Here is a 27,031-nt window from a genome sequence, read left to right as displayed (position 1 = left end):
ATTGCACCAATACAGTGGACAAATGTACTATTAGTAACCCTGTCTATAGCTATTCATCATTTTTACCCATCTGCCCACCAGTTAGCCATCTGTCTCTCCAACTTCAGGGATTTTAACTACTGAAATAAGCCAATATATAGCTTCAGTGATTGGGAATACCTCAAGGAAGAAGATGCATTACATATGGAATGCTTAATTTTTCATAACAGCCCATCATTTTGAAGGATGCATAGGTCTACATTCTCCTCCACGCTCCCTCCAGCCTGTTTTAGCAATGTGAGTCTCATGCTGCAACATCTAATGGCAACTCTAAACAGGTAGCCAACTTACTCAGAGTCGACCCATTGAAATCAAAGGACATGACAAAGTTAAGCACATTTACATTAAGCCAAGTTGGTCTATTCTGAGTATGGCTTAGTTGAATACAATGCGGAATGTGCCAAACTTCTGTCCTTGTTAGATGACCTTGCCCTATTCAGGCAGGTAGGCAAAAAACAGGCATCTGAATTGAAACAAGCAAATAGCAGACTGAAGGCTATTAGTCTGTTGGTTCAAGAAGAGAACTTAATGGCATACCTTAGTAACAACCTGCAGCAGATCTGGGAGTTTTATTTTAGATGCAGAGCTCACTGTTTCATTGTAAAAGCAACAAAAAAACAAGCAAAAAACAAACAAAGCAAAAGCAAAACACCTCAAAGCAGTTTTTTTTTTAAAAAAAGCAATCAAATTATCACCAAGAAAAATTAACAGCAATTACAGTATTTAATACATTTTAAAAGTTAACAATGGACTAAACACAAACTAAGGTTCTCATCAATTTTCTAAACATGTGGGTGGGCTCATCTAAATGTCTATATAGGCTTGTGTGCAAATCTCCTCAAGTCAGTTGTTTAGAAGGTAGCTATCGTAATGGATGGCTATCAGAAAACACCCTTATCCTTTATTATTGCATTTTTTGCAACAAGAGTTCTGGCAAAATGGACTCTGGGCTAACTACCCATGGTCTAGAGAAACACATCTGAGATACTGTTTCCTTACTTACAGATACTCTTGGGTGTTGAGATGAGTAGTAGGGGTCCCTTTTGGCAGTTCTGTCTCGCTCTGAACCTCAGAAGATGGTGGCCCAGAAGAGGGCATTCTGTGGCAGCCCCTAAGTTGTGGAATTCCCACCCCACAAAATAAATACAGTTTTTGGTAAATGCTGAAGATCTTTCCTCCAACCTTTGACATCTAAGGCCTTTGACACTTTTTCTACACCTACCGTATTCTTGTGAGACCTTGTCCCTATTTTTAATACTAAATTTTAAATCATTGCAACCTGCTGGCAAAGGGTGGGTAATGATGACAATGATTTGGCACAGCACTCCATCTGCACTCATTTCTGCTTGCTGGATTGTGGCACCTCTGCGCACCGTCAAACAGACAGTTAGCTCTGCTGCACAGACCACTGCTGTTCAATAACACTTTGGGATTAAATAGATGAAGATAGCAAAAGAAGCCGAGCTCATGCTAATAATAGCTTTATCGCCACCATCATCAGGGCGCCAACTACATAAAAGCTGCCTTCATCCCAGACACTTTATTCTCACATTCCCCACAACAGACTAGTTATTTGGTGTGTTAAGTTTAATAAGCTAATAATGCCCATATGATAGACTTTAATTAATTAATTACTTAACTCTCGTTATTTTAGCCTTTTAACTTGTTTAGTTTTTAAATGGTAGCTTCTGTCTTAGGGGTGTTAGGAAGGACTTTAATTGGCGCTAAATGGATTGCTTCAGAAGGGTGGCATTTGTGTTGGAAGGAGATGTGCTTCAAGGCAGAGCTAACTTGGTTGTCTTTTGGAGTGCCGTTTGATTTTGGTTGCACTAGGGAAAATCCCCTTTTAAACCCGTGAAACTGGCTAGTGCATGTCCTAGGTATAAGTGCATTTGCCTCCAAGCTGTGGCAGATGGCTCTTGCACTGACATCAAATTGCTTGTAACGTAGAGAGCAGTGGTTTTCTCTTGGGTTATATGTATTGAGGAGCTGCTATAATAATAATAATAATAATAATAATAATAATAATAATAATAATAATAATTTATACCCTGCCCATCTGGCTGTGTTTCCCCAGCCACTCTGGGCAGCTTCCAAAAAATATTAAAATACAGTAGTCCATCAAACATTAAAAGCTTCCCTAAACAGTGCTGCCTTCAGATGTCTTTTAAAAGTCTGGTAGTTGTTGTTCTCTTTGACATCTGGTGGGAGGATGTTGCACAGGACGGGTGGATGTACAGTCGCTGATCTCTCAGTTGAGCCAATGAATGGGTCCTTGGCTACAGGTTGGTGTAATGGAGGCTGCCAGGTGACAATTAGTAGATGGAGAGGCATGATACGGCTGGCTTATGAGCAAAGCCAATGATGATCCTCTCCAACCATTTCCAACGTCACCCTGCCTGGGCATTAATATCCAAGAAGTCTACTGCAGTAACTTTTATGCACCAGGCAAAAACTTTGGACCTTAGAGACCAGGGATTGAATCCCTACTCTGCCATGAAGCTCACTGGGTGGCCTTGAGCCACTCACCATCTCTCGGCTTAACCTACCTTACAGAATTTTTGCTGTGATGAAATGGAGAGGAGTAGCACCATGGACAGCATCTTGAGCTTCTTGGAAGAAAAGGTGGTATGTAAATGTAACACACACATATACATGTATATGGCGGCTGGTCTTTATCTGTGCAAGCAGCTGTGGAAGCCTTTTTGTGCTGAACAGGCTGGCAGTTAGTCTCATTGCACCCATATTCATTGGGTGTGCAAAACGTGGTATTTAATAAAAATAGAATCATAGAATTGTAGAGTTGGAAGGGACCTTGAGAGTCATCTAGTCCAACCCTCCTCCAGGCATGCTATAAATCCCAGTGCAACATAAACAGCTTTTTGTAATAATAACAATAACAATAACAATAACAACAACAACAACAACAACAACAACAACAACAACAATAATAATATTTATTTATACCCCACCCTCCTTGGCCAGAGCCAGGTTCAGGGCGGCTAACAACAGTAAAATTACAGTAAAAACAAAATAGGGGAAAAAAAACAATTTAAAATACAGGTTAAAATGCAATTTAAAATGTAGCCTCATCAAAACCATAAAGGGAGGTAAACATAAGGGTCAGACTGAGTCCAAACCAAAGGCTCTGTCTTGCAGGCCCTGCAGAAAGATGTCAAGTCCCGCAGGGCCCTAGTCTCTTGTGACAGAGTGTTCCACCAAGTCAGGGCCAGTACTGAAAAGGCCCTGGCCCTAGTTGCGACCAATCTAACCACTGTGTGACCTGGGACCTCCAAATTGTTATCATTTGTGGACCTCAAGGTCCTCCGCGGGGCATAGCAGGAGAGGCAATCATGTAGGTAGCTTCTTTGTGGGACACACTTGGAGCTTGCCCTTCTAGAACAACCCACTTGTGTCCTTATTCTTTTAAGAGGGATTAAGGAGTATACATGCGCGCACACACACAATCACTCATCTGGCAAATCCTGCACTCAGAGAGAGAGAGAGAGAGAGAGAGAGAGAGAGAGAGAGAGAGAGCAATTCCTTCTTTCCCTCCTTTGGGTTCCCTCCCTTCTACCACAAGCCTTGGAGTTTTGTTTTTCCCCTTTCTAAACCTTCCCCCTCCAAAACTGTGAGTTCCCAGGAAGCCTTTGGTGGTTAAATGTTTAATTGCTACCTTTAGTGGTTAAATGTTTGTATTTCCCCAACAAATACCTGAACTCTATTGTTCCATTGAGAACCTACCACATGAGGTCTTTTACATACTTGAAGCAATATAAACATTATCCACACCTGGTTCTTTCACTAGTGATCTAAACCAGGCGTCCTTGCTATATTGTTTTATATGCCTGCTGAAACCCCTTTTTCTTTCATCAAGCTTACCCAGACTTATAATTTAGTTGTGTGTGTTTTTTTTCAAAAGCTTTGCTGCTTTTGTCTGTATCTTATTGATGACTATTTTATTTATTGCGTACATTGCTTAGAGATTTCTCTGATTAAGTGGTCTTTGGTTTCCCCCCTAAATATTTGTGGATGGGGTACAGGTTTTGGGCCAGCTCAACCTGACCGACAGCAGTCTGTTTTTCAGTACAGAGTCAGCGTTGCAGTGGGAAGCGGTACCTCAGTACTACATTCAAGCTAAATTCCTGCCATCATTCATGTTCTGCTAGGGGTGCAGTGAATAGGCATGTTTAGATATGTATGCCCTGAGTACCTATGGTGATACATTATTCTGTCATGCCATGGGCCAGATAACCTTTGGTAGTTCCAATGGGAGGACCTTGGAAGTGTGTTTAAGGGGAGCACCACTGAGCTCTCCAAAGGTGCTCAGAAAGGTACCACATTGGGATTTTGGTAGCACTGATCATACGCAACTACATTTTATTTTAATGATACTTGAATAGGAGAGGCAGATTGGACCTTCAGCTATTTAGAATCCTGTGTAAACTCATTTAGGCAGTTGCCAAAACAGTTGCATTATGAAACTGCAACTTAGGGGAAGGTAGATGCCTTTGAGAGATACTCTTCAACCACTACCATGCTGAAGAACAGCTTTCATTTCTGGAAACATATGCATTTGAAGTAGACAGTTCAGCATATTTCTGGTAATTTATTGGGGTGAGGGGGTGAATAAATGCCTCACAAGCTGTTGGTAGCTTGGCTGGTCAAATGATTTGACCCCCATGCAGAGTCAGAGCTAAACAATTTCAGAATGTAAAGGCACCATCAAGGGAATCTTTGCTTGCTCTGAAAATGCTATAAAGAAACTTATTACTGAAACTTAACTGCATGTTCTTCTCCAGGAAGGTTTACAAGGGATGAGATAATTAAAGTCTTTTATTGCAAAGGCTTTTGAACATTTGTGGAACAAGTAAAAATATTCAGCAGGGGCTCATAAAATAAGGCATTTAAGGCTCACATTGGAAGAAGTATATAATATTTCTCCCCTAGTGTTGTATCAATTATGTAAATCAAAGAGTACCACATTTCTAAGCATTTTCTCCTGTATAATAAAAGACTACTTGCTGCCACTGGAAAGTGGTTCCCTGGAGAAAGCTGAGATTTTATTGTGTTTTACATCATACATATATGAAAGTTAATTATGTCACATCGCACTGATCCAGTCCTACTGAGATCTCTGTGTCAATCTCTGCAAGGCAACTAAATCTCTTGCTTTAAGATTTTGCAAGTGTTAACAGTAAGCTCTTCCTTATTCTCTGCAGCTGATTCCAGTTATTCTACTTATCTTGTAATGATGTGAGCATCTAGTTTGGCATAATTTTGGCAGATGAAACAGCCAGAAATCCAGTAGGTGCTAAGGAGAGGGGAGAATTATGGTTCAGTTCACATTCAGAAACAGACCTGCCCAATTTGCAGTTCCAAAAACAATTCACAAACCCAAAACACATAGCTATCTTTCAGAATTAGTCATGGTCCAACTTTTGCAATGTTGTTGTCCAACACAAAAAGGTATGCATAGAAATGTGTTGATGAATTAGGAGAAAGAGTGCACGTGTACATTGCTGAAAATACATTGCAAAATGTTAACACAAGGCAAATTTTCGTATGAAAGCACACTTGCTAGGACAAATGCTTTCCTCCCACCATAGGAAGGAAATGGCAGGGGCTGCTTTCTGAGGTGTCCTGGGCTCTGTGCCCACCCGATGTGATTCAGAGTGTGCCCTTTCACCACTGCAGTGGCCTCTGATTCCCACTTCAACCGTTGGGTAGAGTTGATTTCATTCATCCCTTTTTTACTAAAATAGATCTTCACTCACCCCTTCTTTCCTGGTGAGGCACTATTTTGTGGTTCGCCTCGGGTACCAAATGTCTTGAGCCAGCCCTGGTGGGACCCCTGTCCCTACCTACTGGCAAACCACAGTGGGTTTATCTGGATTGAGCAGTGCTGTGATTGGAGCTGTTTTAATTTCCCACAATGCCACCTATGTACTCCAATCATTGTTGAAAATTAAAATAGGAGCACACAGACCTAGCCACCTAGTGGGAGAGATCCAGGGAGTTATCTGCACAGCAATGGCTGCTACTGGGATGCTGGGGCCCTGACAGCTGCCCAGGGATGCTACTTGCTGGTGGCGACTAGGCCAAGAAGCACCATCCTGCTGACTTCTATAGTAGCAGCTAACTGAAGAGTCTGTAGGTTAGGGGCTGCTTTTGGAGAGAACCATATAAGAAGATGCAACTGTTGTGAGCCATTCCATCTTCCAATCATTAGCTGCTGAGGAGATAAATCACCTGAAACACATTGACGTCGGGGGCCACTAGGGGGCGCATTGGAAGATGGCCGACAATACCATCTCTCCGACCCACACGAGGTAATTAAGAGGCTGTTATGGGAGTAGGCAGCCTCCCTTGTTGCCCCAAGGAAATGGGGAACACTGCCCTTGCCTGCTGTGCCCATAAATCACCCCCTAATTCGAAAGAAGGGGGTGAGGGCCCTAGGCAGAATGCCCCCATGTGGACCTCGGCTCTCCTGGACGCTGTCTCTGATCACTCACTAGTTGCAGCAATTTGGAATAATTAATTACAAAAGAAGCAAATGCACATATTTCAAGTGAAGAAGGGGAGTGAAGTCTGCTAATTTAAGTGACCTCTGCGAAAGAAGACGACGGGCTGGAGAAACAGGAATATTTTACGATGAAGATACACCAAAGGCGGGGTATGTTGACAACGGGGCTGAATGGGGGGGGACCTTTTTTACTTTCCTTCTATGTGATTTACAAGAACGCCTCCTCATTAGAATTGTCGGTTGAACTGACCCAAGCAGGGTGATTAAGGTCTGTGTGGAGATAAACTTTAACCAAAAGTATGCTTTATGGAGACCGAGAAGCAGTAAGAGCTTTTGGGAATGGCGCAGCAATTAATTTGGAGTCACCATCTTGCCAAAGGATTTATAGCCGGGAGGAAGAATGGACTTGTTTTCAGACTGCATTCCTAGTGAATCTCCTCAGAGGTTTTGAGAAAGGAGGCAGATTGGTGAAGATTAATGACGCTAAGACTCTTTTGATGTATGGAAGTGATGTTACATGGAAAACGTCTGGATATGGCTATTGGATAATAAAAAAAATATCCACGCAGGATTACAAACTGTTCTAACCAGCTTGCGGAGACTATCAGAGGTCACAAAGAGAAAGGAAAAATATATGAAAATAACAACAAGAGATGTGGAAAAATAATAAGAAAGGACTGGATAGTACTGTGAACATCATAAGGTTAGATTTGTGGACATTAAAACAGCAGTACGAAGCAAGAAGTTGATTGGATCCCTTCGGAACTTGAAATATGGGTACCCCCAACAAAAATTTAAAATTCGGCTGTGTAATTTGGAATTTATGTAATTTGGTTTGATTTGATGTGATTGGTCGGTTAATAAAAAATTATTCTTAAGAAACACATTGACGTCTTATTTATTTATTTAGTAAAATTATATCTTTCTTTCCCTTTGTCAGAGTTTAAACCCAAAGTGGCTTATGAAAGAATTAGAACCAAGTAGTCATTTAGCAATAAATACAGCCAATCCATTTGTATCCTGCATTTGTTGGATTTCTGATGGTTTCTGCTTTGTGATGCTTCCCAATTTGGTGTTTTCATTTACTTTATCTTTATCTTTATCTTTATCTTTATACTTTATCTTTATACTTTATCTTGACCACTTAACCAGGAACGTCTTCGGCCGTACATTGATGCACATCTTCAGACTGGTCACATACACAGTGGACACATGCAAACCATGTAGAATGCATGCATGCACCCACATCCATCAGGTAGATGCTTCTTTACCTGGCCTGTGGTTATAAATGCCACTTGGTCAGGCCTGGAATTTTACCTGGGCAAGAGTCAGGCTCTGGTCTTACTCACAATGATCCCTAGTTTTGCTCTGATATCTGTTGGTCTGATGGTTCTTCCTGATCTACCGCCTTTGGTGTTTACCTGCTTGCCCTTTAGATTCTTACTTTCCTGGCCTGCAGTTGATTCTGGCTGGGAATCAATGCTTCTGTGGAACTGTCCCAGTTCTCCTTCCACCTCCTGTCCCAGATTTGCTCTCTGTGCATTCAGCTACATACAGCCCAGGCCGCTGCAAACCCACCAGTCTATCTGCTTATAAGATACTGAGGTGTCTCCTGTGGTTGAAAACAGCTGGTTAATGGCATGAATCACTTCCCAGTTTATAGAGGCTTTTGGGAAATATGTTCTGCCCAGAAAGTGCCCTGTTAATGGGCAACCTCCAAATAACCCTCGAAATTATTCCAGTGTTCATTCCTGAGCTATTTGAAACACCCTTTAAAATGTGTAACCAGGACCAGGCAAATCAATGCAAACAAATGAGAGAACACAGAATCCTTTTTCAAGACCTCATGGAAGTATAAAATGGAGGCTTATAATATCAGTTTCCAGCAGAGATATATAACCCCAACTATGCAAAGATTTCACCAGCATTATCAAAATTTGTTGCATGATAGTGTCTCTTTCCTATTTTGTCACTGCTTAGCTTTTAGTTTTGCCCTTGCATTGCGTAGGGTTGGGGTAGGACAGGCATTCATCATTCACTATGGAAATGTATAGCTCACCTGCCAACCATATTATCAGAAGGGATTACTATAAAATACAGTACGTGTGCTCAGCAGCATTACCACAAAAAGAAGGTTTGTTTGTCTGTTTAGTTACTGACAGACAGGGCCATCTTACCCATAGGTGCTAGGGGTGCGGGGCACCCGGGTGCCAGGCCGAGAGTCCAGGGCCCAAGAGTTGAGTCCAGGGAAGAGCCCGCCCGTCAGTTGGAGCACCATGGTGGGCTCTTCTGCTGCAGGGGGCTCTTTGCCGTGAGTTCAGGGGAGACCAAGCCAGCAAGACTCTGAGGCAACCGGCTGGCTCCGCCCTCCTGCACGCCTGGGACTGGGCAACCTGGGGGGGGGGTTACCGGGCAGATCTTTGCACCCCAGTGCCGCATATGCTTAAGACAGCCCTGCTGACAGCATGTACATTTATGTTGCATAACCTAAAGTTCCTCATGGCAATGTACAATAAATAGGGAATCTAGTAGGGGACAGTGTAGTGGTTAAACATAGACAAGCTTGGGAGACCTGGGTTCAATCCCCCAGTTATTTATGAAGCTCACTGAGTGACCTTGCTTAAGTCACCTTTTCTCAGTCTAACCTACCTCACAGGGTTGTTGTAAGGACAAAATGGAGAGGAAAGAACCATGGTTCAGAGGTAGAGGATAAGGTTTCTACTTCTCCTTGGTCAGAGAGAGAGATTTTAAAAGAGGAGCAACGGCTTGGAAGGAAAGTAGTATAGCTAAGGGCTTCAGGGGTTAACAGTGAACTTCTCTTGACAAATACCCCCAACCCTGCCATTCTTTGGTACAAGCGCTGGTTGCAAGGGTCACTACAGAGCCACCTATGTTGCAAACCTGGGCCAAATATTTTAGCATTATTTTTTTGGCGAGTACATTTATAGTCTGCTTTTCAGAGCCAGATGGATGACCGAAGTGGCCTCCAGATAAAAATGCACAAGAAAATACAAGCCTGTTGTTGTTGTTTAAAACAAGCAATGTCAAACAGTAATTTGAGTTCCTGTCATTATCATCCTCCAGGCTGTAAATCAAGGCTCACAAATAATCACACTACTCTCACAGTCTTGGTCCTCAGGATGTGAGGACAACAGGTCTGTGATGAATGAAACCATTAAAGACTGAAGAAAGTTAAGAAAATGGCACTAAGTGGCCTTTAAAATATTTTCAGTTGCAGAGCTGGAATGTTCTAATAATTGGGATGTGTGGTTGCAATCCTCAGATCATTTCTCGAATGAAGTTTCAGCTCAGTTATTACTGAATGAAACTATTAAGATTGTTGATATTTACCAGTGAATAAAGGAAGCAGCAGCGTAAAAAGAGGACTGAATGGGTTAGGAGCAACATCTATTACTTCCATCAATGGTTTTAACATACTATTTAGCAGAAAAACCGGACCCACAGCCACACTCAACATTCCCTATGTGTGCTTGAGCTAGGGCAGGGCCAATTCAAAAATATTATTCTAGGGAGGAAATTCAAGGAGAGCCTCAAAAAGTCAGTTTGAAGAATGTTGACCAGCAAATGGTTTTTCTAGGGAATTTCAGCCCAGCTTTTAAACACACACACACACACACACACACACACACACACACACACACACACACACGCCAACACCAAAGTGTGCACAAAGGATTTTTTTTTTGGGGGGGGGGATCAATGATTATAGTAAAAGGCCTTTCAAGCAAGTAACATGTTACAGCACAACTTTCTCCTCAAGCAATTGATTCAAGTAGTACAGCATTTACTGGAGGTGCAGGATGTTGATTCTTATGAAATCTGCAAAAGGACAGTAGATCATAGAATCATAGAGTTGGAAGAGACCACAAGGGCCATCGAGTCCAACCCCCTGCCAAGCAGGAAACACCATCAGAGCACTCCTGACATATGGTTGTCAAGCCTCTGCTTAAAGACCTCCAAAGAAGGAGACTCAACCACACTGCTTGGCAGCAAATTCCACTGTCGAACAGCTCTTACTGTCAGGAAGTTCTTCCTAATGTTTAGGTGGAATCTTTTTTCTTGTAGTTTGGAACCATTGCCCCGTGTCCGCTTCTCTGGAGCAGCAGAAAACAACCTTTCTCCCTCCTCTATGTGACATCCTTTTATATATTTGAACATGGCTATCATATCACCCCTTAACCTCCTCTTCTCCAGGCTAAACATGCCCAGCTCCCTTAGCCGTTCCTCATGAGGCATCGTTTCCAGGCCTTTGACCATTTTGGTTGCCCTCCTCTGGACACATTCCAGTTTGTCAGTGTCCTTCTTGAACTGTGGTGCCCAGAACTGGACACAGTACTCCAGGTGAGGTCTGACCAGAGCAGAATACAGTGGCACTATTACTTCCCTTGATCTAGATGCTATACTCCTATTGATGCAGCCCAGAATTGCATTGGCTTTTTTAGCTGCCGCGTCACACTGTTGGCTCATGTCAAGTTTGTGGTCAACCAAGACTCCGAGATCCTTTTCACATGTACTGCTCTCAAACCAGGTGTCACCCATCTTGTATTTGTGCCTCTCATTTTTTTTTGCCCAAGTGCAATACTTTACATTTCTCCCTGTTAAAATTCATCTTGTTTGTTTTGGCCCAGTTCTCTAATCTGTCAAGGTCATTTTGAAGTGTGATCCTGTCCTCTGGGGTGTTAGCCACCCCTCCCAGTTTGGTGTCATCTGCAAATTTGATCAGGATGCCCTTGAGTCCATCATCCAAGTTGTTGATAAAGATGTTGAATAAGACCGGGCCCAAGATAGAACCCTGTGGCACCCCACTAGTCAGACTGACTGGGCGGTAATTATTTGGGTCCTCTCTTTTCCCCTTTTTGAAAATAGGGACAACATTTGCCCTCCTCCAGTCTGCCGGGACTTCGCCTGTTCTCCAGGAATTCTCAAAGATGACTGCCAGTGGTTCTGAGATCACATTTGCCAGTTCTTTTAATACTCTTGGATGCAGTTCATCTGGCCCTGGAGACTTGAATACATCTAAACTAGCCAAATATTCTTGTACTATCTCCTTAGTTATTCTGGGCTGTGTTTCCTCTGCTGAATCATTTGCTCCAAATTCTTCAGGTTGGGCATTGTTTTCTTTATCGGAGAAGACTGAGGCAAAGAAGGCATTGAGGAGTTCACCCCATTCTGTGTCCCCTGTTTGCATTTCACCATCTTCTCCTCTGAGTGACCCCACTGTTTCTTTGTTCTTCCTTTTGCTATGAACATACCCATAAAAGACTTTTTTATTGCTTTTAACTTCTCTAGCAAGCCTGAGTTCATTCTGTGCTTTAGCTTTTCTGACTTTGTGTCTACATGTGCTGGCTATTTGTTTGAATTCCTCTTTGGTGGTTTCCCCCCTTTTCCATTTTTTTGTACACATCCTTTTTAATCTTAACTCAGTTAAAAGTTCTTTAGATAGCCACCCTGGCTTCTTTAGGCACCTTCCATGTTTCCGTCTTATTGGTATTGCCTGAAGTTGTGCTTTTACTATCTCCCTCTTAACAAACTCCCAGCCATCATGAACTCCCTTTCCTTTTAGTATTACTGTCCATGGGATCTCACCCAGCACTTCCCTAAGTTTTATGAAGTCGGCTTTCTTAAAGTCAAGAAATTGAGTCCTAGTATGCTTGGCTGCTCCTTTCCGCTGTATAGTAAACTTCAGAAGAGCATGATCACTCGCACCTAATGATCCTTCCACTTCTACCCCACTAACCAGGTCATCAACATTGGTTAGGACCAGATCTAAAATGGCTGTTCCTCTTGTTGCTTCTCCCACTTTCTGGACAACAAAGTTGTCTGCAAGGCCAGTGAGGAATCTGTTTGACCTTATGCTCTTGGCTGAGTTTGACATCCAGCAAATATCCGGGTAATTGAAGTCCCCCATTACTACTATCTCCCTTCCTTTTTCCTGCATGTTCTTTTGAGCTGAGAAGAAAGAAGCAAACGTAGACAGAGGAGCAGGACGTCATGGGGGATGTGTTGCTTATTTTCTCCAAACTCCTTTCATTTCTTACGATTTTGTTGTGCTCCCTGCCACCCACTTCCAAACCTTTTTCATGAGACAACTGTGTGGCATAGGGGAGGGGAGGAGAATGGCTTGTAGAGCTCTTTTTTCCTGCACCTCCTCACATTCTGAGGCTCAAGACTGAGAGGCCCTATGCTATATCAAGTCTATATCATTACTAAAAACGAATTCAGCAAAACTTGGGTCCCTAAAATTTAGTTTATGTAAATCTGGTGTGGTTATTTCTTACCTACAGTGCAACCCACACTAGTTGGGTAACATTCCCCCCTGTGCCAACCATATCCACACACACACACACACACCCATGCTTGGACGTGTCAGCCACAGAATAGTGTTCTGTCCATTTCATTAACAAATCCACATTTAGCTTTTTGGACTGCAGCCTGGGAAAACAGTATAACAATTGTCAATAATCAATCTCGGCAGCAAAAAAAAGGTTAGAATGTTCATAGCAATTTATTGGGCTGTCTCGCTCAAATATTCTAGGAGAGAGAAAAATTGCCATTTTAAAGAAATACTGCTTAGCAGTTTTGATGGCTTCTTTCTCCCCTCCTCCCCTTGGGTGACCTTTACAATGTCTGCATTTTCTAGGCCTGATTTCTTCTTGGCTGTGCAATAAAAAAATACATTCTTTTTATGGACAACTATAGCTCATCCACAATGAACTTAATAGTACTTAAAATTCATCCTTCAGCTCCATAATCTTTTAGCGCTGAACACCGGGTGTTCTGACTCCCACAGATACATTCATTGCTAGAAACATTTGTGGGTTGCAGTTCTCTGCAAAAGGTATTGCCTCAATTATGGATCGATACACGCTAACGGTGGTGCAGTCTAAAACAATGAAATGTATAGTTCTAGGACCCATTTTTTGATGAAATGATATCAACTACTTCTACAATTATTCTTTTTGATAGTTAAAAGCAAAGCAACACCCCTCCCCCTTCAATCTGTGTTGAGTACTTACTGGCTAAAATATTACTACTTGCATCATAATCTGCGCAACCGCTGCCTGTTTTAAAGCATCACAACTATTCAAAACAAGTAGCTTTTGGGCGTCCAATTAAAACACAAGGGGCGGTATCCAACTAAGCATGGCTGAGTTAAGTCCACTGATTTCAGTGCGTTTACTTTGAATAAAACTTAGTAGAATCCCTCTCTCCTACCCTGTTACAGTTAAGCCAAGCTGCATAGTTGTTTATTAAACTTATTAGATGCTTGTCACCCAAAGAGTCTCCAAGCAACTTACACTGAAAAAATATAAATACATTATACCACTGCAACACAGTGGGGGACAGGTCTGTATCTGAAACACACTGAAAGATTTTGTTTCATGAGGTGACAGATGGCATTCAGCAGGTTATCACTTATGTAGGGCCTAGAATAGCTTAATAGCTAACATTAGAATCCTTTTGCTAACTGTGCATAGAAATGTATTAGTCGGGGCGGAGCTGAACACGCTCTTAAAACTGAGCCGCCACAGCCCATTAAAAAATACATTTAGGAGGCCAAAAGTGCCTAAGCTCCTAGCAGTCAATGTCTATGCCAGAAAGTTATGACACTGGACAGCTGCCACACAACTTAGCTCCATGAGGTTAGCATGGGAGCCATCTCCCTTGGCTCTTAGCCAATCCTTTGAAGTCATGTGCTGGCTTTCTAATCATCAGTCACAAAGAGGGAAAGTTTGGGGACATCATCTTAAGTCACTGTAAGGAGTGTCTCCATTGCCCAGGAGTGGATTTCCCAGCAACTCAAAAAAATGGGCCACAAGATTTCTAATTCTCTATTATGTGAGCTGTGTATTCTCATTTTAACAGATGAAGCCTGTTAAGGTGCATGTTTGACTTTTATTTTATTGCCAAGCTGAATTAAAAAAGAACCCCTTGGCAAGGCCAGGGCCATGGCACAGTGGGGAAACACTGCTTTAATTCCTGGCACTTCCAGGTAAGGTTGAGAGACTCTGACTGAACACTGGAGGGTTGTCAACAATACAAAGCAGGATGGACATGTTGGATTAGCCAGAGGCAAGATTGACCCTGAGGTTTTGTGAGTAAGGCTTTCAATTTGGTTCTGCTTTTCTGCTTTGAAAATAACCTATTCACTTTCTTGAATTAGGCATAGTGCTAGCTGAATGAGTGCTTGGGGTCGCCCCCCCCCCCGCCTCTGTTACTCCAGCAAAGCTGCAAAATTGTATGCACAAGCTTCCACTTTCAACTAAGAGTGGTTTGCTGTGTCCTCCTAACTAGGACAAAGTGGTTAGTTTAAATCAAAGGTGGATAACTGCATCATTCTAACTACTTTGAACTTACGTCTGTTATCTTTGCTTTCCTTCCATGCTTATGAACTGCACAGCTTGAGCCTTTGGGGGGGGGGAATGCAAAATTGTAAAATTTGCATGTGGAATTCCATTATTCTCCAAGCCTGCAAAGATTCCAAATCTTCTATTGTAAAGGATACTCAGTGTTACAAAAGCAATTATCCATTTTTATTTTGTTTACATTGCACTGAAAATTTACATCATACTTTTACAAATCCCCTTTTTTTCATAAAAATAGACTTCTTTACAAAAGTGTATGCATTAATATAAGAGGAGTAGCCAGTTGCAGAAGAAACAAGATTTTAAACAAGATCTCAAATGTATTAACCTTAACATTAATGAGTGAATCATCATTATTGCAATCATTTGAATAAACAAGAATAAATAACAAAGTGATGGTATAAAATATAAAAATGGCATTCTTTTAGTAGAAGACAGTTTCTGGACAAAACTGTATGAATTCTGAAAACAAAAAGGCTGTAAAATGGTTTATAAGAAATTCATCAAACACCATAGAAATTCAAGCAGCAATCCGGGGTACAATGATGGATTTGGGGCAGGAGGGGAGGGGAGATGGTTTGTTTGTTTTTGGTAGGCACTCTCTATAATGTTGATTTAAAAAAAAACAACACTTTGATTTTTCACAGAGTTATTCATGTCTGGGAAGAGACAATAGTACCAAATAATTAACACCAGCTAATGTACAGCATTGATGACTCCCAAATGGTTTCATGCTATAAAAGGAAGACAATGAACTATGACATGGGAATTACTCAGACTGTCATTTCATAATTCAGTTACAAAACTATAATCAAAACAAAAATCGCATTCCTTCTATGAGAGTGAAATAGGCCTGTGATGATTTAAACCCAACTTAGAAGGAAGTAGGATTTGAAGGAACTGATTATTTTGCTTCCTGTACCCTTATTTACATTGCACTGTTGCAACAGAACAAATCGTAACTGAATAGGATTTGTCTCTCAAACATGAATACTGATTTATATTCCAAAACAAACACAAACTTCCCAAATTAGAATGAGGCAGGTTTTGTTGGGACTTAAAACCAAAACCTGTTGAATTCAGTAGGAAACTTCTACCAGTGTGCTGCAAATTAATGGTCACAAGGAAATTGGAATCACACAAACGGAAATCTGAAGGGCCAATTTCAATACCAGTATTTTTGCTATGTGAATTGTTTTACATAATCTGTATTTAAAACATTTGTGCTGGCATAACCATTTGAAGACACAGAAATGCCTGGCACAGCTTTGGCAAAGCTTTTAGTATACACCCGCCCAAACACATTATTTATTGGCACAGCATACTACAATGAAACAAATAATGTACCGCAAAATAATCCCAATCAACAGAGTGGAGTGGAGCAGACATGTGGGTTCTGCTCTTGTAGGATATCCCTTTATTTTCAATGAGAGGACAGATCCATGCCCTCCTATGACAGATCATTGTGCCCTCCTATATTGGGAAGACCCAGAGAACAAGATTGCTCCTTTGGTGCATCAAAGCGATAAAGACATTAATGGATCAAAGTGCATCTTGTAGTCACTGCAGATTTACTGGCCTGTGTTTAGCATTTAACACAGAGTGGAAGCAGGACCTGTAACACTGCTGAAACTCACAATTTCAAAGGATCTGAATTTTAATGCTTAATATCCTTTATCATTTTGGTGTGCGGTGTTGTAGTCTGTTGTTCGTCTTGTGTGAAAATTTCAAAAAATGAGAAACTGGGATTGCTAGGGCAAAAAGCATGTTAATTGGATATTTTCACAAATTGTCCTCTGAAACGACGAGTACTGCAGCATTACGGATCCTAGATTGTTAAGTAGTACAGTGTGTCCCAACTGCTGTCGGATTGGTGGCTGCTGGGAAAGGAAATGCCAACCTGTGAAGAGGAAGAAAAATGCAGCAGCTCCTTGTAGCCCACTGTAGCAGGAGATGTTAGCATGAAGAACAATGAAGGCAAAAATGGAGCAAGGAATTTAAATTCATGAAACAAAAGAACCTGAGAACGTGACACTTAATTATCCCACCGTGGCACAGAAATAATAGGTTGCACTAGCAAGCTCAAGCCGATTAATGGCCATGACATAATCTTAGAAATTCAAAGGTACAGGGTGTGAGCCTTGTTCTTTAAAGGGAGGTACAATTGAGAGAATGGGACCCAATTCTAACTGTTGAGGGAATGATGTAGCTCATGACTCTTGCTCCTTCCTGTAAATATAACTCTTAATTTCTACCATATATCATTTGTTTTGTTCTTTTAAACCCAGTCCCTCTAGCATAGTTTATAAAGCACAGAAGTACTGATAGTGGATGCTCCTCCAATATATGCAAATATGTTTTATTTATTTTTTTATTTTTATTTTTTTTAGAATAATCTCCTTTTTTAAAAAAAGCAAATAAACTGTGAGTAAGCACTCCTAGAGTGCAGCACATTTTCTGTAAAACACTCCACGGTAACCATGAAGTCAATATAAGTTTTTTTTCCAGTTTATGAAAGAAAAAGGAAAAGGAAAAAAAAGAAATCCTCTCTTGTCTCTCTGTCTCGTCCTCAGGAGAAGGTGACCCCGGAAATCCTGAAAAGTGTGCTTTAATTTCATTTTTGTTTTTGTTTTACACCAGTGAACGATGTGTGCACTGTGGTGTTGTGTTTCAATTTTCACATCTCTGAAGTCAAGCCGTCGCAATGTTATACCATTGTGCAGACTGTGTTCAAGTTGGGATCAAATCGTACAGCCTTCCCCTCGACGGACTTTGCATTCGTGTCATACATGGGGTTTTCAAAAGCAGCTTGCCCATTGTTATTTTCATGTACAGAGCATCCTGTGTACTGTGTTTTAGGTGCAGTTCTGTTGAGGAAGGCAGACAATAAAGAAAACAAAATTATTTGTGTAATGAAATAATTTATAACTTTTTTCGAGGCAAGGTGTAAATTCAACAGAGGGCAACAGACTGGGTGTCTGAAAGAAGTGTACAATTGTCAGCATAACTTGATAATGAGTAAATTGTCAATGACAACTGTGGAGCAACTCTCCATAATAAAATGTAACGGGCATAGGACTTTTCTAAGCACTTACAAGCTGGTAAACTATGTGGGATGTAAGATAAATTATACAAGAAATATGAGTCACAATACTGTAAATGTCAAAAGCAAAATATAGGCAATATGTGAAGTACACAGCATCCCCTTTTTATTGCTCTGTCCTGAGTTGCCGAGAAATTTGAATAACCTTGTTCCTCTCTTCGAGAGAATAATTTACAACAACAATTTAAACAGAGCAAGTAAAGGTATAATGTAAGACAATAACCTTGCCTATCAAGCATCCCTGACAGTTCTTAAATGAGGTTAGTATATGCATGCACTAGACTGAATGTTTTTCAAGAGAGCTCTTAATTTATCTTGAATAGAATAATGGGGCCTACAGGCACTAAATAATTCAATTTAATGATAATAGTGAAGATGGGCCAAAGCCATTCAGGGCAAATATTGCTACTGCCTTTGATTTCCTCAAGGCCTCTTTTTTCTGGTTGGGTAGGAATACCAAGGTTTTGAAACTGGGTCTCATCACAAAGATTTGTGTCGTCAATACCATTAAAGGCCCTAGAACAGATAACTGAACAGTTGGTCTTTGAGCATTTAGAAAAGGATCCTGTGATAACTAAGAACCAGCATGGGTTTCTCAAGAACAAGGCATGCCAGATGAATCTCATTTCTTTTTTTAACAGTGTTACAAGCTTGGTGGGGAATGCTGTGGATGTAGTGTATCTTAGTAGACCACAAGCTTAAAATGAGTCAACAGTGATACATCAGCAAAAAAAATATCGAAAGCTATTCTAGGCTGTATTGTGTCACAATCAAGGAACGTAATAGAACCGCTCTATTCCACCTTGATCAGGCCAGTACTGTGTCCAATTCCAGGCACCAGAATTTAATGACACTGACAAGCTGGAATGTGTGCCATATGAGGAACAGTTGAGGGAGTTGGGTATGTTTAGCCTGAATAAGAGGAAACTGAGAGGAGATATGAGAGTCATCTTCAAATATCTAAAGGGCTGTCACATGGAAGATGGAGCAAGCTTGTTTTCTCCTGCTCTGGAAGGTAGGACTTGGACCAGTGGCTTCAAGTTACAAGAAAGGAGAGTCTGACTAAACATCAGGGAGTATTTACTGATGATAAGAGCTGTTAAACAGCTAAAGGGGGCAGCATTTTACTCTCCCCATTGGTATGTGTTAGAGAACAATAGACTGGGGGCAAGTCTTGAAATGGGAAGAAGATATAATGAACACCCAGCTTAGAACCATTAAACTAAAAGCATGTAGAGTGGAATTGCCCTATTAACACATCTCTTGTTCACCTTACCCTCTTACTCACCTTCCCTTCTTCCAGGTAAGCACTGATACCTACATAGTGGAATTTGCCTTAAACATCCAGCTCTAAACTTCATACAGCAAACACACACACAAAGAGAGAGTTTACATTCATACTCACCTTTGTTTATAAAGGTAAAACCCAAATCCTGCTAATATAAGGGCAAAGAAAGGCACAAGAATAGCAATAGCCACTGAACTGCTGTTTGTACCATGTGGTTGATTTGACGAATTTGAACCTTCAGACATGTTGAGTCCTGGAAGGAAACACAGAAGCACAATTATTTCTGTTACCCACTGTCATGCTTCTCATTCCAAAAATTCACTCTACCATGGAATAAAACAGTAAAAACAAGAGAAGCTGATGTTCGTGAGTTCTACAGCTATGGTCTGCTAATAACAACACCCCGAAGATCCCGGGCCCCAGGGAGGTCAGACTTGCCTCGACCAGAGCCCAGGGCCTTTTCAGTCGTGGCCCCGGCCTGGTGGAACACACTCTTACAAGAGACCAGGGCCCTGCGAGATTTGACATCTTTTTGCAGGGCCTGCCAGATGGAGCTGTTCCGCCAAGCCTTTGGCCAGGGTTCAGTCTGACTCATTTTCTCTTTGTATAAGAACAAGCATGAAGGAGGTTTCCCAGCCCACTCACAGGTCCTTATAATATCAGTGGAAACAGCTGTTCCTGGTGAGAATTAACCGCTTTCAATTTAACCTGAGGACTGCCATTTGTTTAGTTTATTTTTAATTATAAGTTATTCAAATTAATTTTGGGATGCTTGTTTTTATGTATATTGTGTTATTAATATGATGTTAGCCGCTCTGAGCCCAGCACTGGCAGGGGAGGGCAGGATACAAATAAATCATCATCATCATCATCATCATTACTACTATTATTATTTTTACAACAGCACATGAAATGTTGCTAGGCATAAACACCAGTTCCTGCTGTAAACACAGTGTTCCTCTTCCCAACAATGTGAAAGAAATACCTGTCCTTGTTATATAGGCTCCTTACAGTGACTGGCTCATGTGTTAACTCACTAGTGGAAGCAACCAGGAAGTTAAAAACAAATCTGAAATAAGGAAAGGAAGTGGGTAAGGAATGTCTCACTGTTTTTCCTCCTTCCTTTTTAAGGTTGGATAAGATACAAACAAGCTGGTGTAGAAATATCTTTAGGATAGAGAGCTGTCCAACCCAGTTCTTTAATATTTACAAGACTAAATAAATTGCCTCAGCTTATATTTGAGAAGTTATTCGTCCCCTTTATATTGACAATAAAAATGAGAAGTTGATTGTCCCTGGAAACTATAAGAACATATTTTCGCCTCCAGATAAAATTATAATAGTAGAAAGTGACCAAGCTACTTAAAAGAGATTACAGCAGCTAATTCCTCTTGTAAAACTGCACAGGTTGGTCTAAACGGAATTCTACTGCCCAAAAAGGGAAAACATTTAATGATATACCAGCTTCTGTCTAAGGGAAAAAACACCGCAGTACTCTAAAGATGGGCTGCAATAATTAACAGCTAAATATTTTCTCTTAGCTACCTAACATTTTTGTCTTTTTTTATATGATCGTGGATTCAATTATTAATATTTTGTTAGGGGCATGAAATTTGGAAGAAAAGATAGGCAAACAAAGCAACAGGCATAGAGCAAAAAGCAACATGTCTGAATTTCAAACTCCCCACCTCTCCAGTCTTCCTCAAAAGTGATACCAAGAAATCAGGATGTCTGCATGTTAAGCCACGATACTTTAAATTACAGTCATACCTCAGGTTAAATGTGCTTCAGGTTGAGCATTTACAGGTTACGCTCTGCGGCAACCTGGAAGTAACGGAGTGTGTTACTTCCGGGTTTTGTCACTTGCACATGCGCAGATGCTCAAAATGACATTACGCGCATGCGCGGAAGTGGCGAATCACAACCCGTGCATGCGCAGACGCGGGTTGCGTTCACTTCAGGATGTGAACGGGGCTCTGGAACGGATCCTGTTCTCATCCAGAGGTACCACTGTACACTAATTCAGAGGCTGTTTGTAGGAAATTGGCTAGTTGCAGTGTTACCTTCCCCTTTGCACCTCCAAAATTTAAAAAGAGCCATCAATCAATGCCAGGTTTCAAACGCAAACTTGGATTTCAGGTAAAAATGTTCTGTTAAGCAACTGTTGGAAACTGGATGCTGATCCAACCCAGCTAGATGTGACTTATATCCTGTGGTACCCTTTGATGAGAATACCATTTTTAAATATGAGAAATTTACTTATTTACAAATTTATATACTCTGTTGCAGCAAGAAGCCATTGATGTTCACATGGTTAAAACAGAACAAGCCACAGAAACACAACACCCTAAGGAAAATGAAATCAGGTCAACAAACTAAAGCAGTAAAACCACCAATGCAAACTCTAAAAACAACATCTATTTCATTAAATACAATGATGCTCTTCTGTAAATGACTGGGTTACACCTGAAGGCAGTGGTGGCCCAACTCGGCCCTCCAGATGTTTTGGGACTCCAGTTTCCATCATCCCTGACCACTGGTTCTGTTAGCTAGGGATGATGGGAGTTGTAATCTCAAAACATCTGGAGGGCCATGTTTGGTCACCACTGCCTTAAGGAAAGCCTTCCTAAACAAAATGTCTTCAGTGGGTGCATCATTACCCAAGGTGTCTGGCTGATTTTGGTTGGAAATTGATTCCAGAGAGCTGGAGGTGCAACACTAAAGGTCTAGTTTATTGTACAAGCTAGGCATACCTCTGGGGCATATGCTATTGTCAGAAGTGCCCCATCTGAGGATGTCAGGTAGGGAAGTCCCTTAGATATCCTAGTCCTAAATTAAAACAAAATAAAAAAAATTCCTTCCAGTAGCACCTTAAAGACCAACTAAGTTAGTTCTAGGTATGACCTTTCGTGTGCATGCACACTTCTTCAGATATCAGATATCTGAAGAAGTGTGCATGCACACGAAAAGCTCATACCTAGAACTAACTTAGTTGGTCTTTAAGGTGCTACTGGAAGGAATTTTTTTTATTTTGTTTTGACTATGGCAGACCAACACGGCTACCTATCTATAACTAGTCCTAAGTTGTTCAGGGCCCCCTCTCCCAACCAACTTAGTGCATAGAGACAATGTGGGATGAAGGGTGGGGAACAGTTTCTTTACTTTAGCTGCCCATAGCCTATGGTGAACCACTTATCTAGGATTTGGCTTTTGTTGGCATGCTATCTCTAACCAAAATTAGAATGATTTGTAAAGATGGTGCACCCAGGCCAGGACTAAAATCTGCACATTTACACACCAGAGGCTGGCAGCAGTTAAAATCAGCATAGTCCAAGCTTCCTGTGGCCATGTACTAAGGAGACTGTAGACATGCCCAGTATTAGCTATATTTAGAATGCTTCATTCACATAATTTAAAGTCATATTTCAGCACTCCAGCAGATGCAATAATTTTTTATCGAGAAACAACAGAACTAGAGCCATATTCAGACATTCGGAATCCCTGTGTAGTTGATGTGCAAAAGGGAGACCAGGATCTTGCCACCATTCCCCACCACCACCACCAGACTCCACATGTCGATAGGCTATGTGCGCATAGAATCTACAAACATGTAAATGCAGACATGCACATTCTCACCCTGAAATCAGGGAACATGGATTTTTATGGGGTTCTCAATCATGCAGCCTTATGCACACATAGCCAAATGATCCATGAAACCTGGGGTCCCGCTCCTCACTTCACACATGAATCCCAAATGATTGCCCAGGTTTTAATATTAATGCATACTGGTTACCTAGTCTTTGAAGTCCAAATTGCCCATAATCTTTACCCTGGATAAATCCTTGAAAAACATAGGTAGCACCATCAGGCTCGGCGGAAACCTAAAGGGATTTTTTAAAAAGAAGAGAAGTAAAGTGGATATACATACATTGGTTAAACATTAAGAAGGAGATTAGGTTTGGGCACTTAAACCATTCAGCTCCTTGGAAATAGATTTTCCAAGCAGGAGGTAGTTGAGCTAAGAGAATATGTGGGCCGTTATAAACCTTTGTGTCTGAATTGCCTTAAAATGTGTTGTTATTTTATTAAAATCTGAGATTACTATCAGTAAAAGAGACTAGGGGGAAAGTATTTATTTCAGTGTGTGGTTGCTATGTACATTTGTCACAAAGAACTACCACAAACAAGTTATAAATAAATTATCCAAAGCCCCCACAAAAAACTAGTCAATGTGTTATCTAAAATTGATTTTAGTACACACACACACAGAGGGACACACATGGTTATCTTTCAAAGCACCTAGTGCACAATTACTAAAAGGGATTTAAGTAGGTGTCAACAGGTGCTCGATGATGGAAAAGGACCTGGTGGTGCATAACTGCCATGGGCAATGACTTTTGCACCAGTTACAGCAGCAGACATAGGTTGGACTTCAGCATGCCACATTTATAAGCCATCATTGGCTTTTACATCCATTGCAATCCAGTAACTTCCATTGCAATCCACTGTGCACAGAGCAGTGCACAACAGCAGCTAAACAATCACTTTCAATGTACACTGTACACTGCTAGCATTGTAACTGCCTGCTTTTCAGTGACGGCTGCTCACTGATGTCTTCATGTGATCTGGTTTTTAGTCTCACCTACTCAGGCCATTCCTTAAAGCAGGGATGGAGAATGTGTGGCCCACCAGATATAGCTGAACTCTCCTAAGCCATGGCCATTGGCCATACTGGCTGCGTCTGATGGAGTCCAACAACATCTGGAGGGCCACATGTTCCCCATAATTGATAGGGAAGAACTGGTTCCATTTACCAAAGATTAAAGTTGGGGAATCAGTGCAGGTGCAAATGTATAGAGCCTCTCTGTCCCAGTGCCACTACTACAGTCCAAATTGTGCCCACCCCCCTTTGTAATATAAAAATATGTCAGAAGTTCCAGTCTGAGGGAGTCTGTTCCACTGTTGAACAGCTTTTACTGTCAGAAAGTTCTTCCCAATATTTAGTCGGAATCTCCCTTTTTTTGTGTTGTGTAACATGAATCCATTGTTTTGGGTCTACTAGAATAGGGGCAGGAAAACCATGATATCACACCTTTGCTTAGCTTAGCTACACTGCTGCTAAAAAAACCAAACTATGAATTTTCTTGTGCTAATGTATACCTAGAAATACCGCCATGTTGATTTCAGATTGAAAAAACTAGAAGATGCAGGTTTTTGCTTGCTGTCCATACTGAACCAGAGTGTTGCCATTGTAACAAATCTAGGTTTTGTCCTTATAGATAGAATATATTTCACCCATTGTAGAAGGAACAATTTGTGCTCCCAACAGCTGGAAAGTCACTGCCAGTTAGTGATGCCAATACTGAAGTAAATGGACCAATTATCTGACTTGATATAAGGCGGCTTCCTCAAGGGTCCCATGAAGCATCACTGCACGCCATACAACACTTCTGACATCTTCTGCCACCACAGACTGTGACGCTATTGCTGATTCTGGCCCATGGCGCACATGCAACACAATGCCTAATTCTGGGTTGTGCCTTATGCCCTTCCTGAAGTTAAGTTCCAGGCAACAGGATCGGTCTGTATTCCTACAAAACACTCCATTGGGCTGCTATGGATCAAGCAGCTTACTTTCAGCGTAAAAATGCAAAGCGAATGAATAGGAAAGCATCTCATGCTCTTACAATAAAGTGTTGATGCAGACGTGTTTTTCAAAGAAACGAACAAGTGCCTGCTCAAACTGTAAGTACTATTTAAGAATAATTCTACCTTTGAAACCAGTCAGTGGCATTTCCCCAGACCTTTCAGAATGCCACTACATTCTAGCACCAACGTTTGTTCTTGCCCTGTCAGCATCCGTCTGTATGATCCCATTTTTCAGCATTGCTAATTAAACTTTCATTTCTAAAATGTCTTTTTTCTGGTCTCATGCACAAGCCATCATTTTCTATTAAGAAAGTATTGGATTTTGCTGGAACTATACTCACAAAGCCATCCATAGCCCATTTTTCCTCCTTCAGTTTGTTCACAGAAGTATGGGATGGTGCTTTAATGAGATAGATATGGAGCATTAAACGGGCTTCTTGGCTTTTATACACCCCTGTAAAATATAAAAGTAGTTGATCTGTGCCACTTGTAAGTAATTTGAGCTAAGAAAAATACCTTCAAGTTTCCCACAGGAAGTCCTTACAATCACACAGGCAAGGTGTGAAGGTCAACGATTTACATTTTGCTCAGATAGTTAACAATGGACCAGAAGAAATATCTGTTAGAGTAATTACACATTCAGATTAGCAGTGTGGAATGTTGGCCATCTATCTATTCATCCCTGCCATGAGTCCTGAGGGATTGCTGGGCTCAGGAGAGGACAAGCAGGCCGAAATGCAGCGAGGAACAAGAAGATGGGGGAGGGGGCTGATATTAGGAAACTGAGGCTGTAGGTGTTCACTTCCCCCACTCAGGAGATGGCTCCTCTTTTTCTTGCCAGGGAAAGGAAGTCTGTTCACCAGTCAGCCAAACCTCAACAGTTTTCCGTATGCTACTTCCCTCCCCCAGCATCATGGCTGGCCGCGTCATCTGTGCTGGGGACAGCCCCAGCATATCTACTGCCAGGGTGTGTGTGGCCACAGGCCATTTCATCTCGGTGTAGTCGGCCAGCTCCTTCTTCCCTAAATGGCCTCAGTCCAGTATACCTGAAGGCGCATTTCCACCTCCATCGTTCTGCCCGGACACTGCGGTCCAGCGCCGAGGGCCTTCTGGCAGTTCCCTCACTGTGAGAAGCCAAGTTACAGGGAACCAGACAGAGGGCCTTCTCAGTAGTGGCACCCGCCCTGTGGAACGCCCTCCCACCAGATGTCAAAGAGAAAAATAACAACCAAACTTTTAGAAGACATCTGAAGGCAGCCCTGTTTAGGGAAGCTTTTAATGTTTAATAGGTTATTGTATTTTAGTGTTCTGTTGGAAGCCGCCCAGAGTGGCTGGGGAAACCCAGCCAAATGGGCGGGGTATAAATAAATTATTATTATTATTATTATTATTATTATTATTATTATTATTATTATTCCTTGCCTCTTTGTCGGATCCCCCTACCCACCCACCCTCTTCTCATGCTTTGCTCTGATACGACCTTGCTATGGCAGTTGTTGGTCACCATGTTGTTGGGATCAGGTGGGAATTGTTGTCCCTCGGCAAATTGGTACCGGTCATTGGGTTTTTGCCTATCTAGTAGCAATCATCACAACTTTTGTGAGGTTAGGCATTGGGTAAGCCTTCATTTGGTTGGAGGGGAGGTTGTTGTCTTCGCCTGCCCCTCCTCAATAAGGGTATCCTGTTAAAGGGATCCAGGGTGTGAATACTGTCCGAAGCCTGGGCATGGGCTAGGGCCATGTCACAGCCCCTCGGGGTGGTGCCATTATCTGATGTAAGTTATAGGGTACCCCCTATCTGTAGTTTACCCTTCCATGGACTCCCTGCAGGCAGGCAAGAGTCAAGAATGGCTTCACCCCAATACCTAAGCCAAGCCACTCCCATCTGTAACCAATAAAGTTGTGGCCTATTTGAACCCATAAACCAAAATACTCTGTATCAGTGTGATTTATTGTTCTCCTGGGAACAATACATCCCGGGTGCCATGGCATGCAACACAGCAATGGAATTTGGAGAGGGTACCAGCTCATTGCTGGTAC

The 27,031-nt window shown here is 41.6% G+C and overlaps 1 protein-coding gene across 4 annotated transcripts in view; it reads right to left on the bottom strand.

Annotated features, from left to right (window-relative positions):
* Positions 1-15,576: 15,576 nt before the first annotated feature.
* Positions 15,577-27,031, bottom strand: part of CSMD3 (CUB and Sushi multiple domains 3) — a 574,504-nt gene continuing 563,049 nt past the window's right edge. For all 4 annotated transcript variants that reach the window (XM_081873886.1, XM_081873887.1, XM_081873888.1 and 1 more), the window contains 4 exons: positions 25,334-25,446; positions 23,137-23,224; positions 19,461-19,596; positions 15,577-17,819 (listed from right to left, as the gene is read on the bottom strand). In XM_081873886.1, the coding sequence (XP_081730012.1) occupies positions 17,660-17,819; positions 19,461-19,596; positions 23,137-23,224; positions 25,334-25,446 (497 nt within the window). In that variant the 3' untranslated portion in view covers positions 15,577-17,659. The remainder of the gene's footprint in view (positions 17,820-19,460; positions 19,597-23,136; positions 23,225-25,333; positions 25,447-27,031) is intronic.

The sequence above is a fragment of the Podarcis erhardii genome (genome assembly GCF_964252035.2).
Source record: "Podarcis erhardii genome assembly, chromosome: 8".
NCBI classification, from domain to species: Eukaryota; Metazoa; Chordata; class Lepidosauria; order Squamata; family Lacertidae; genus Podarcis; species Podarcis erhardii.
This window is presented reverse-complemented; position numbering and strand designations above follow the sequence as displayed.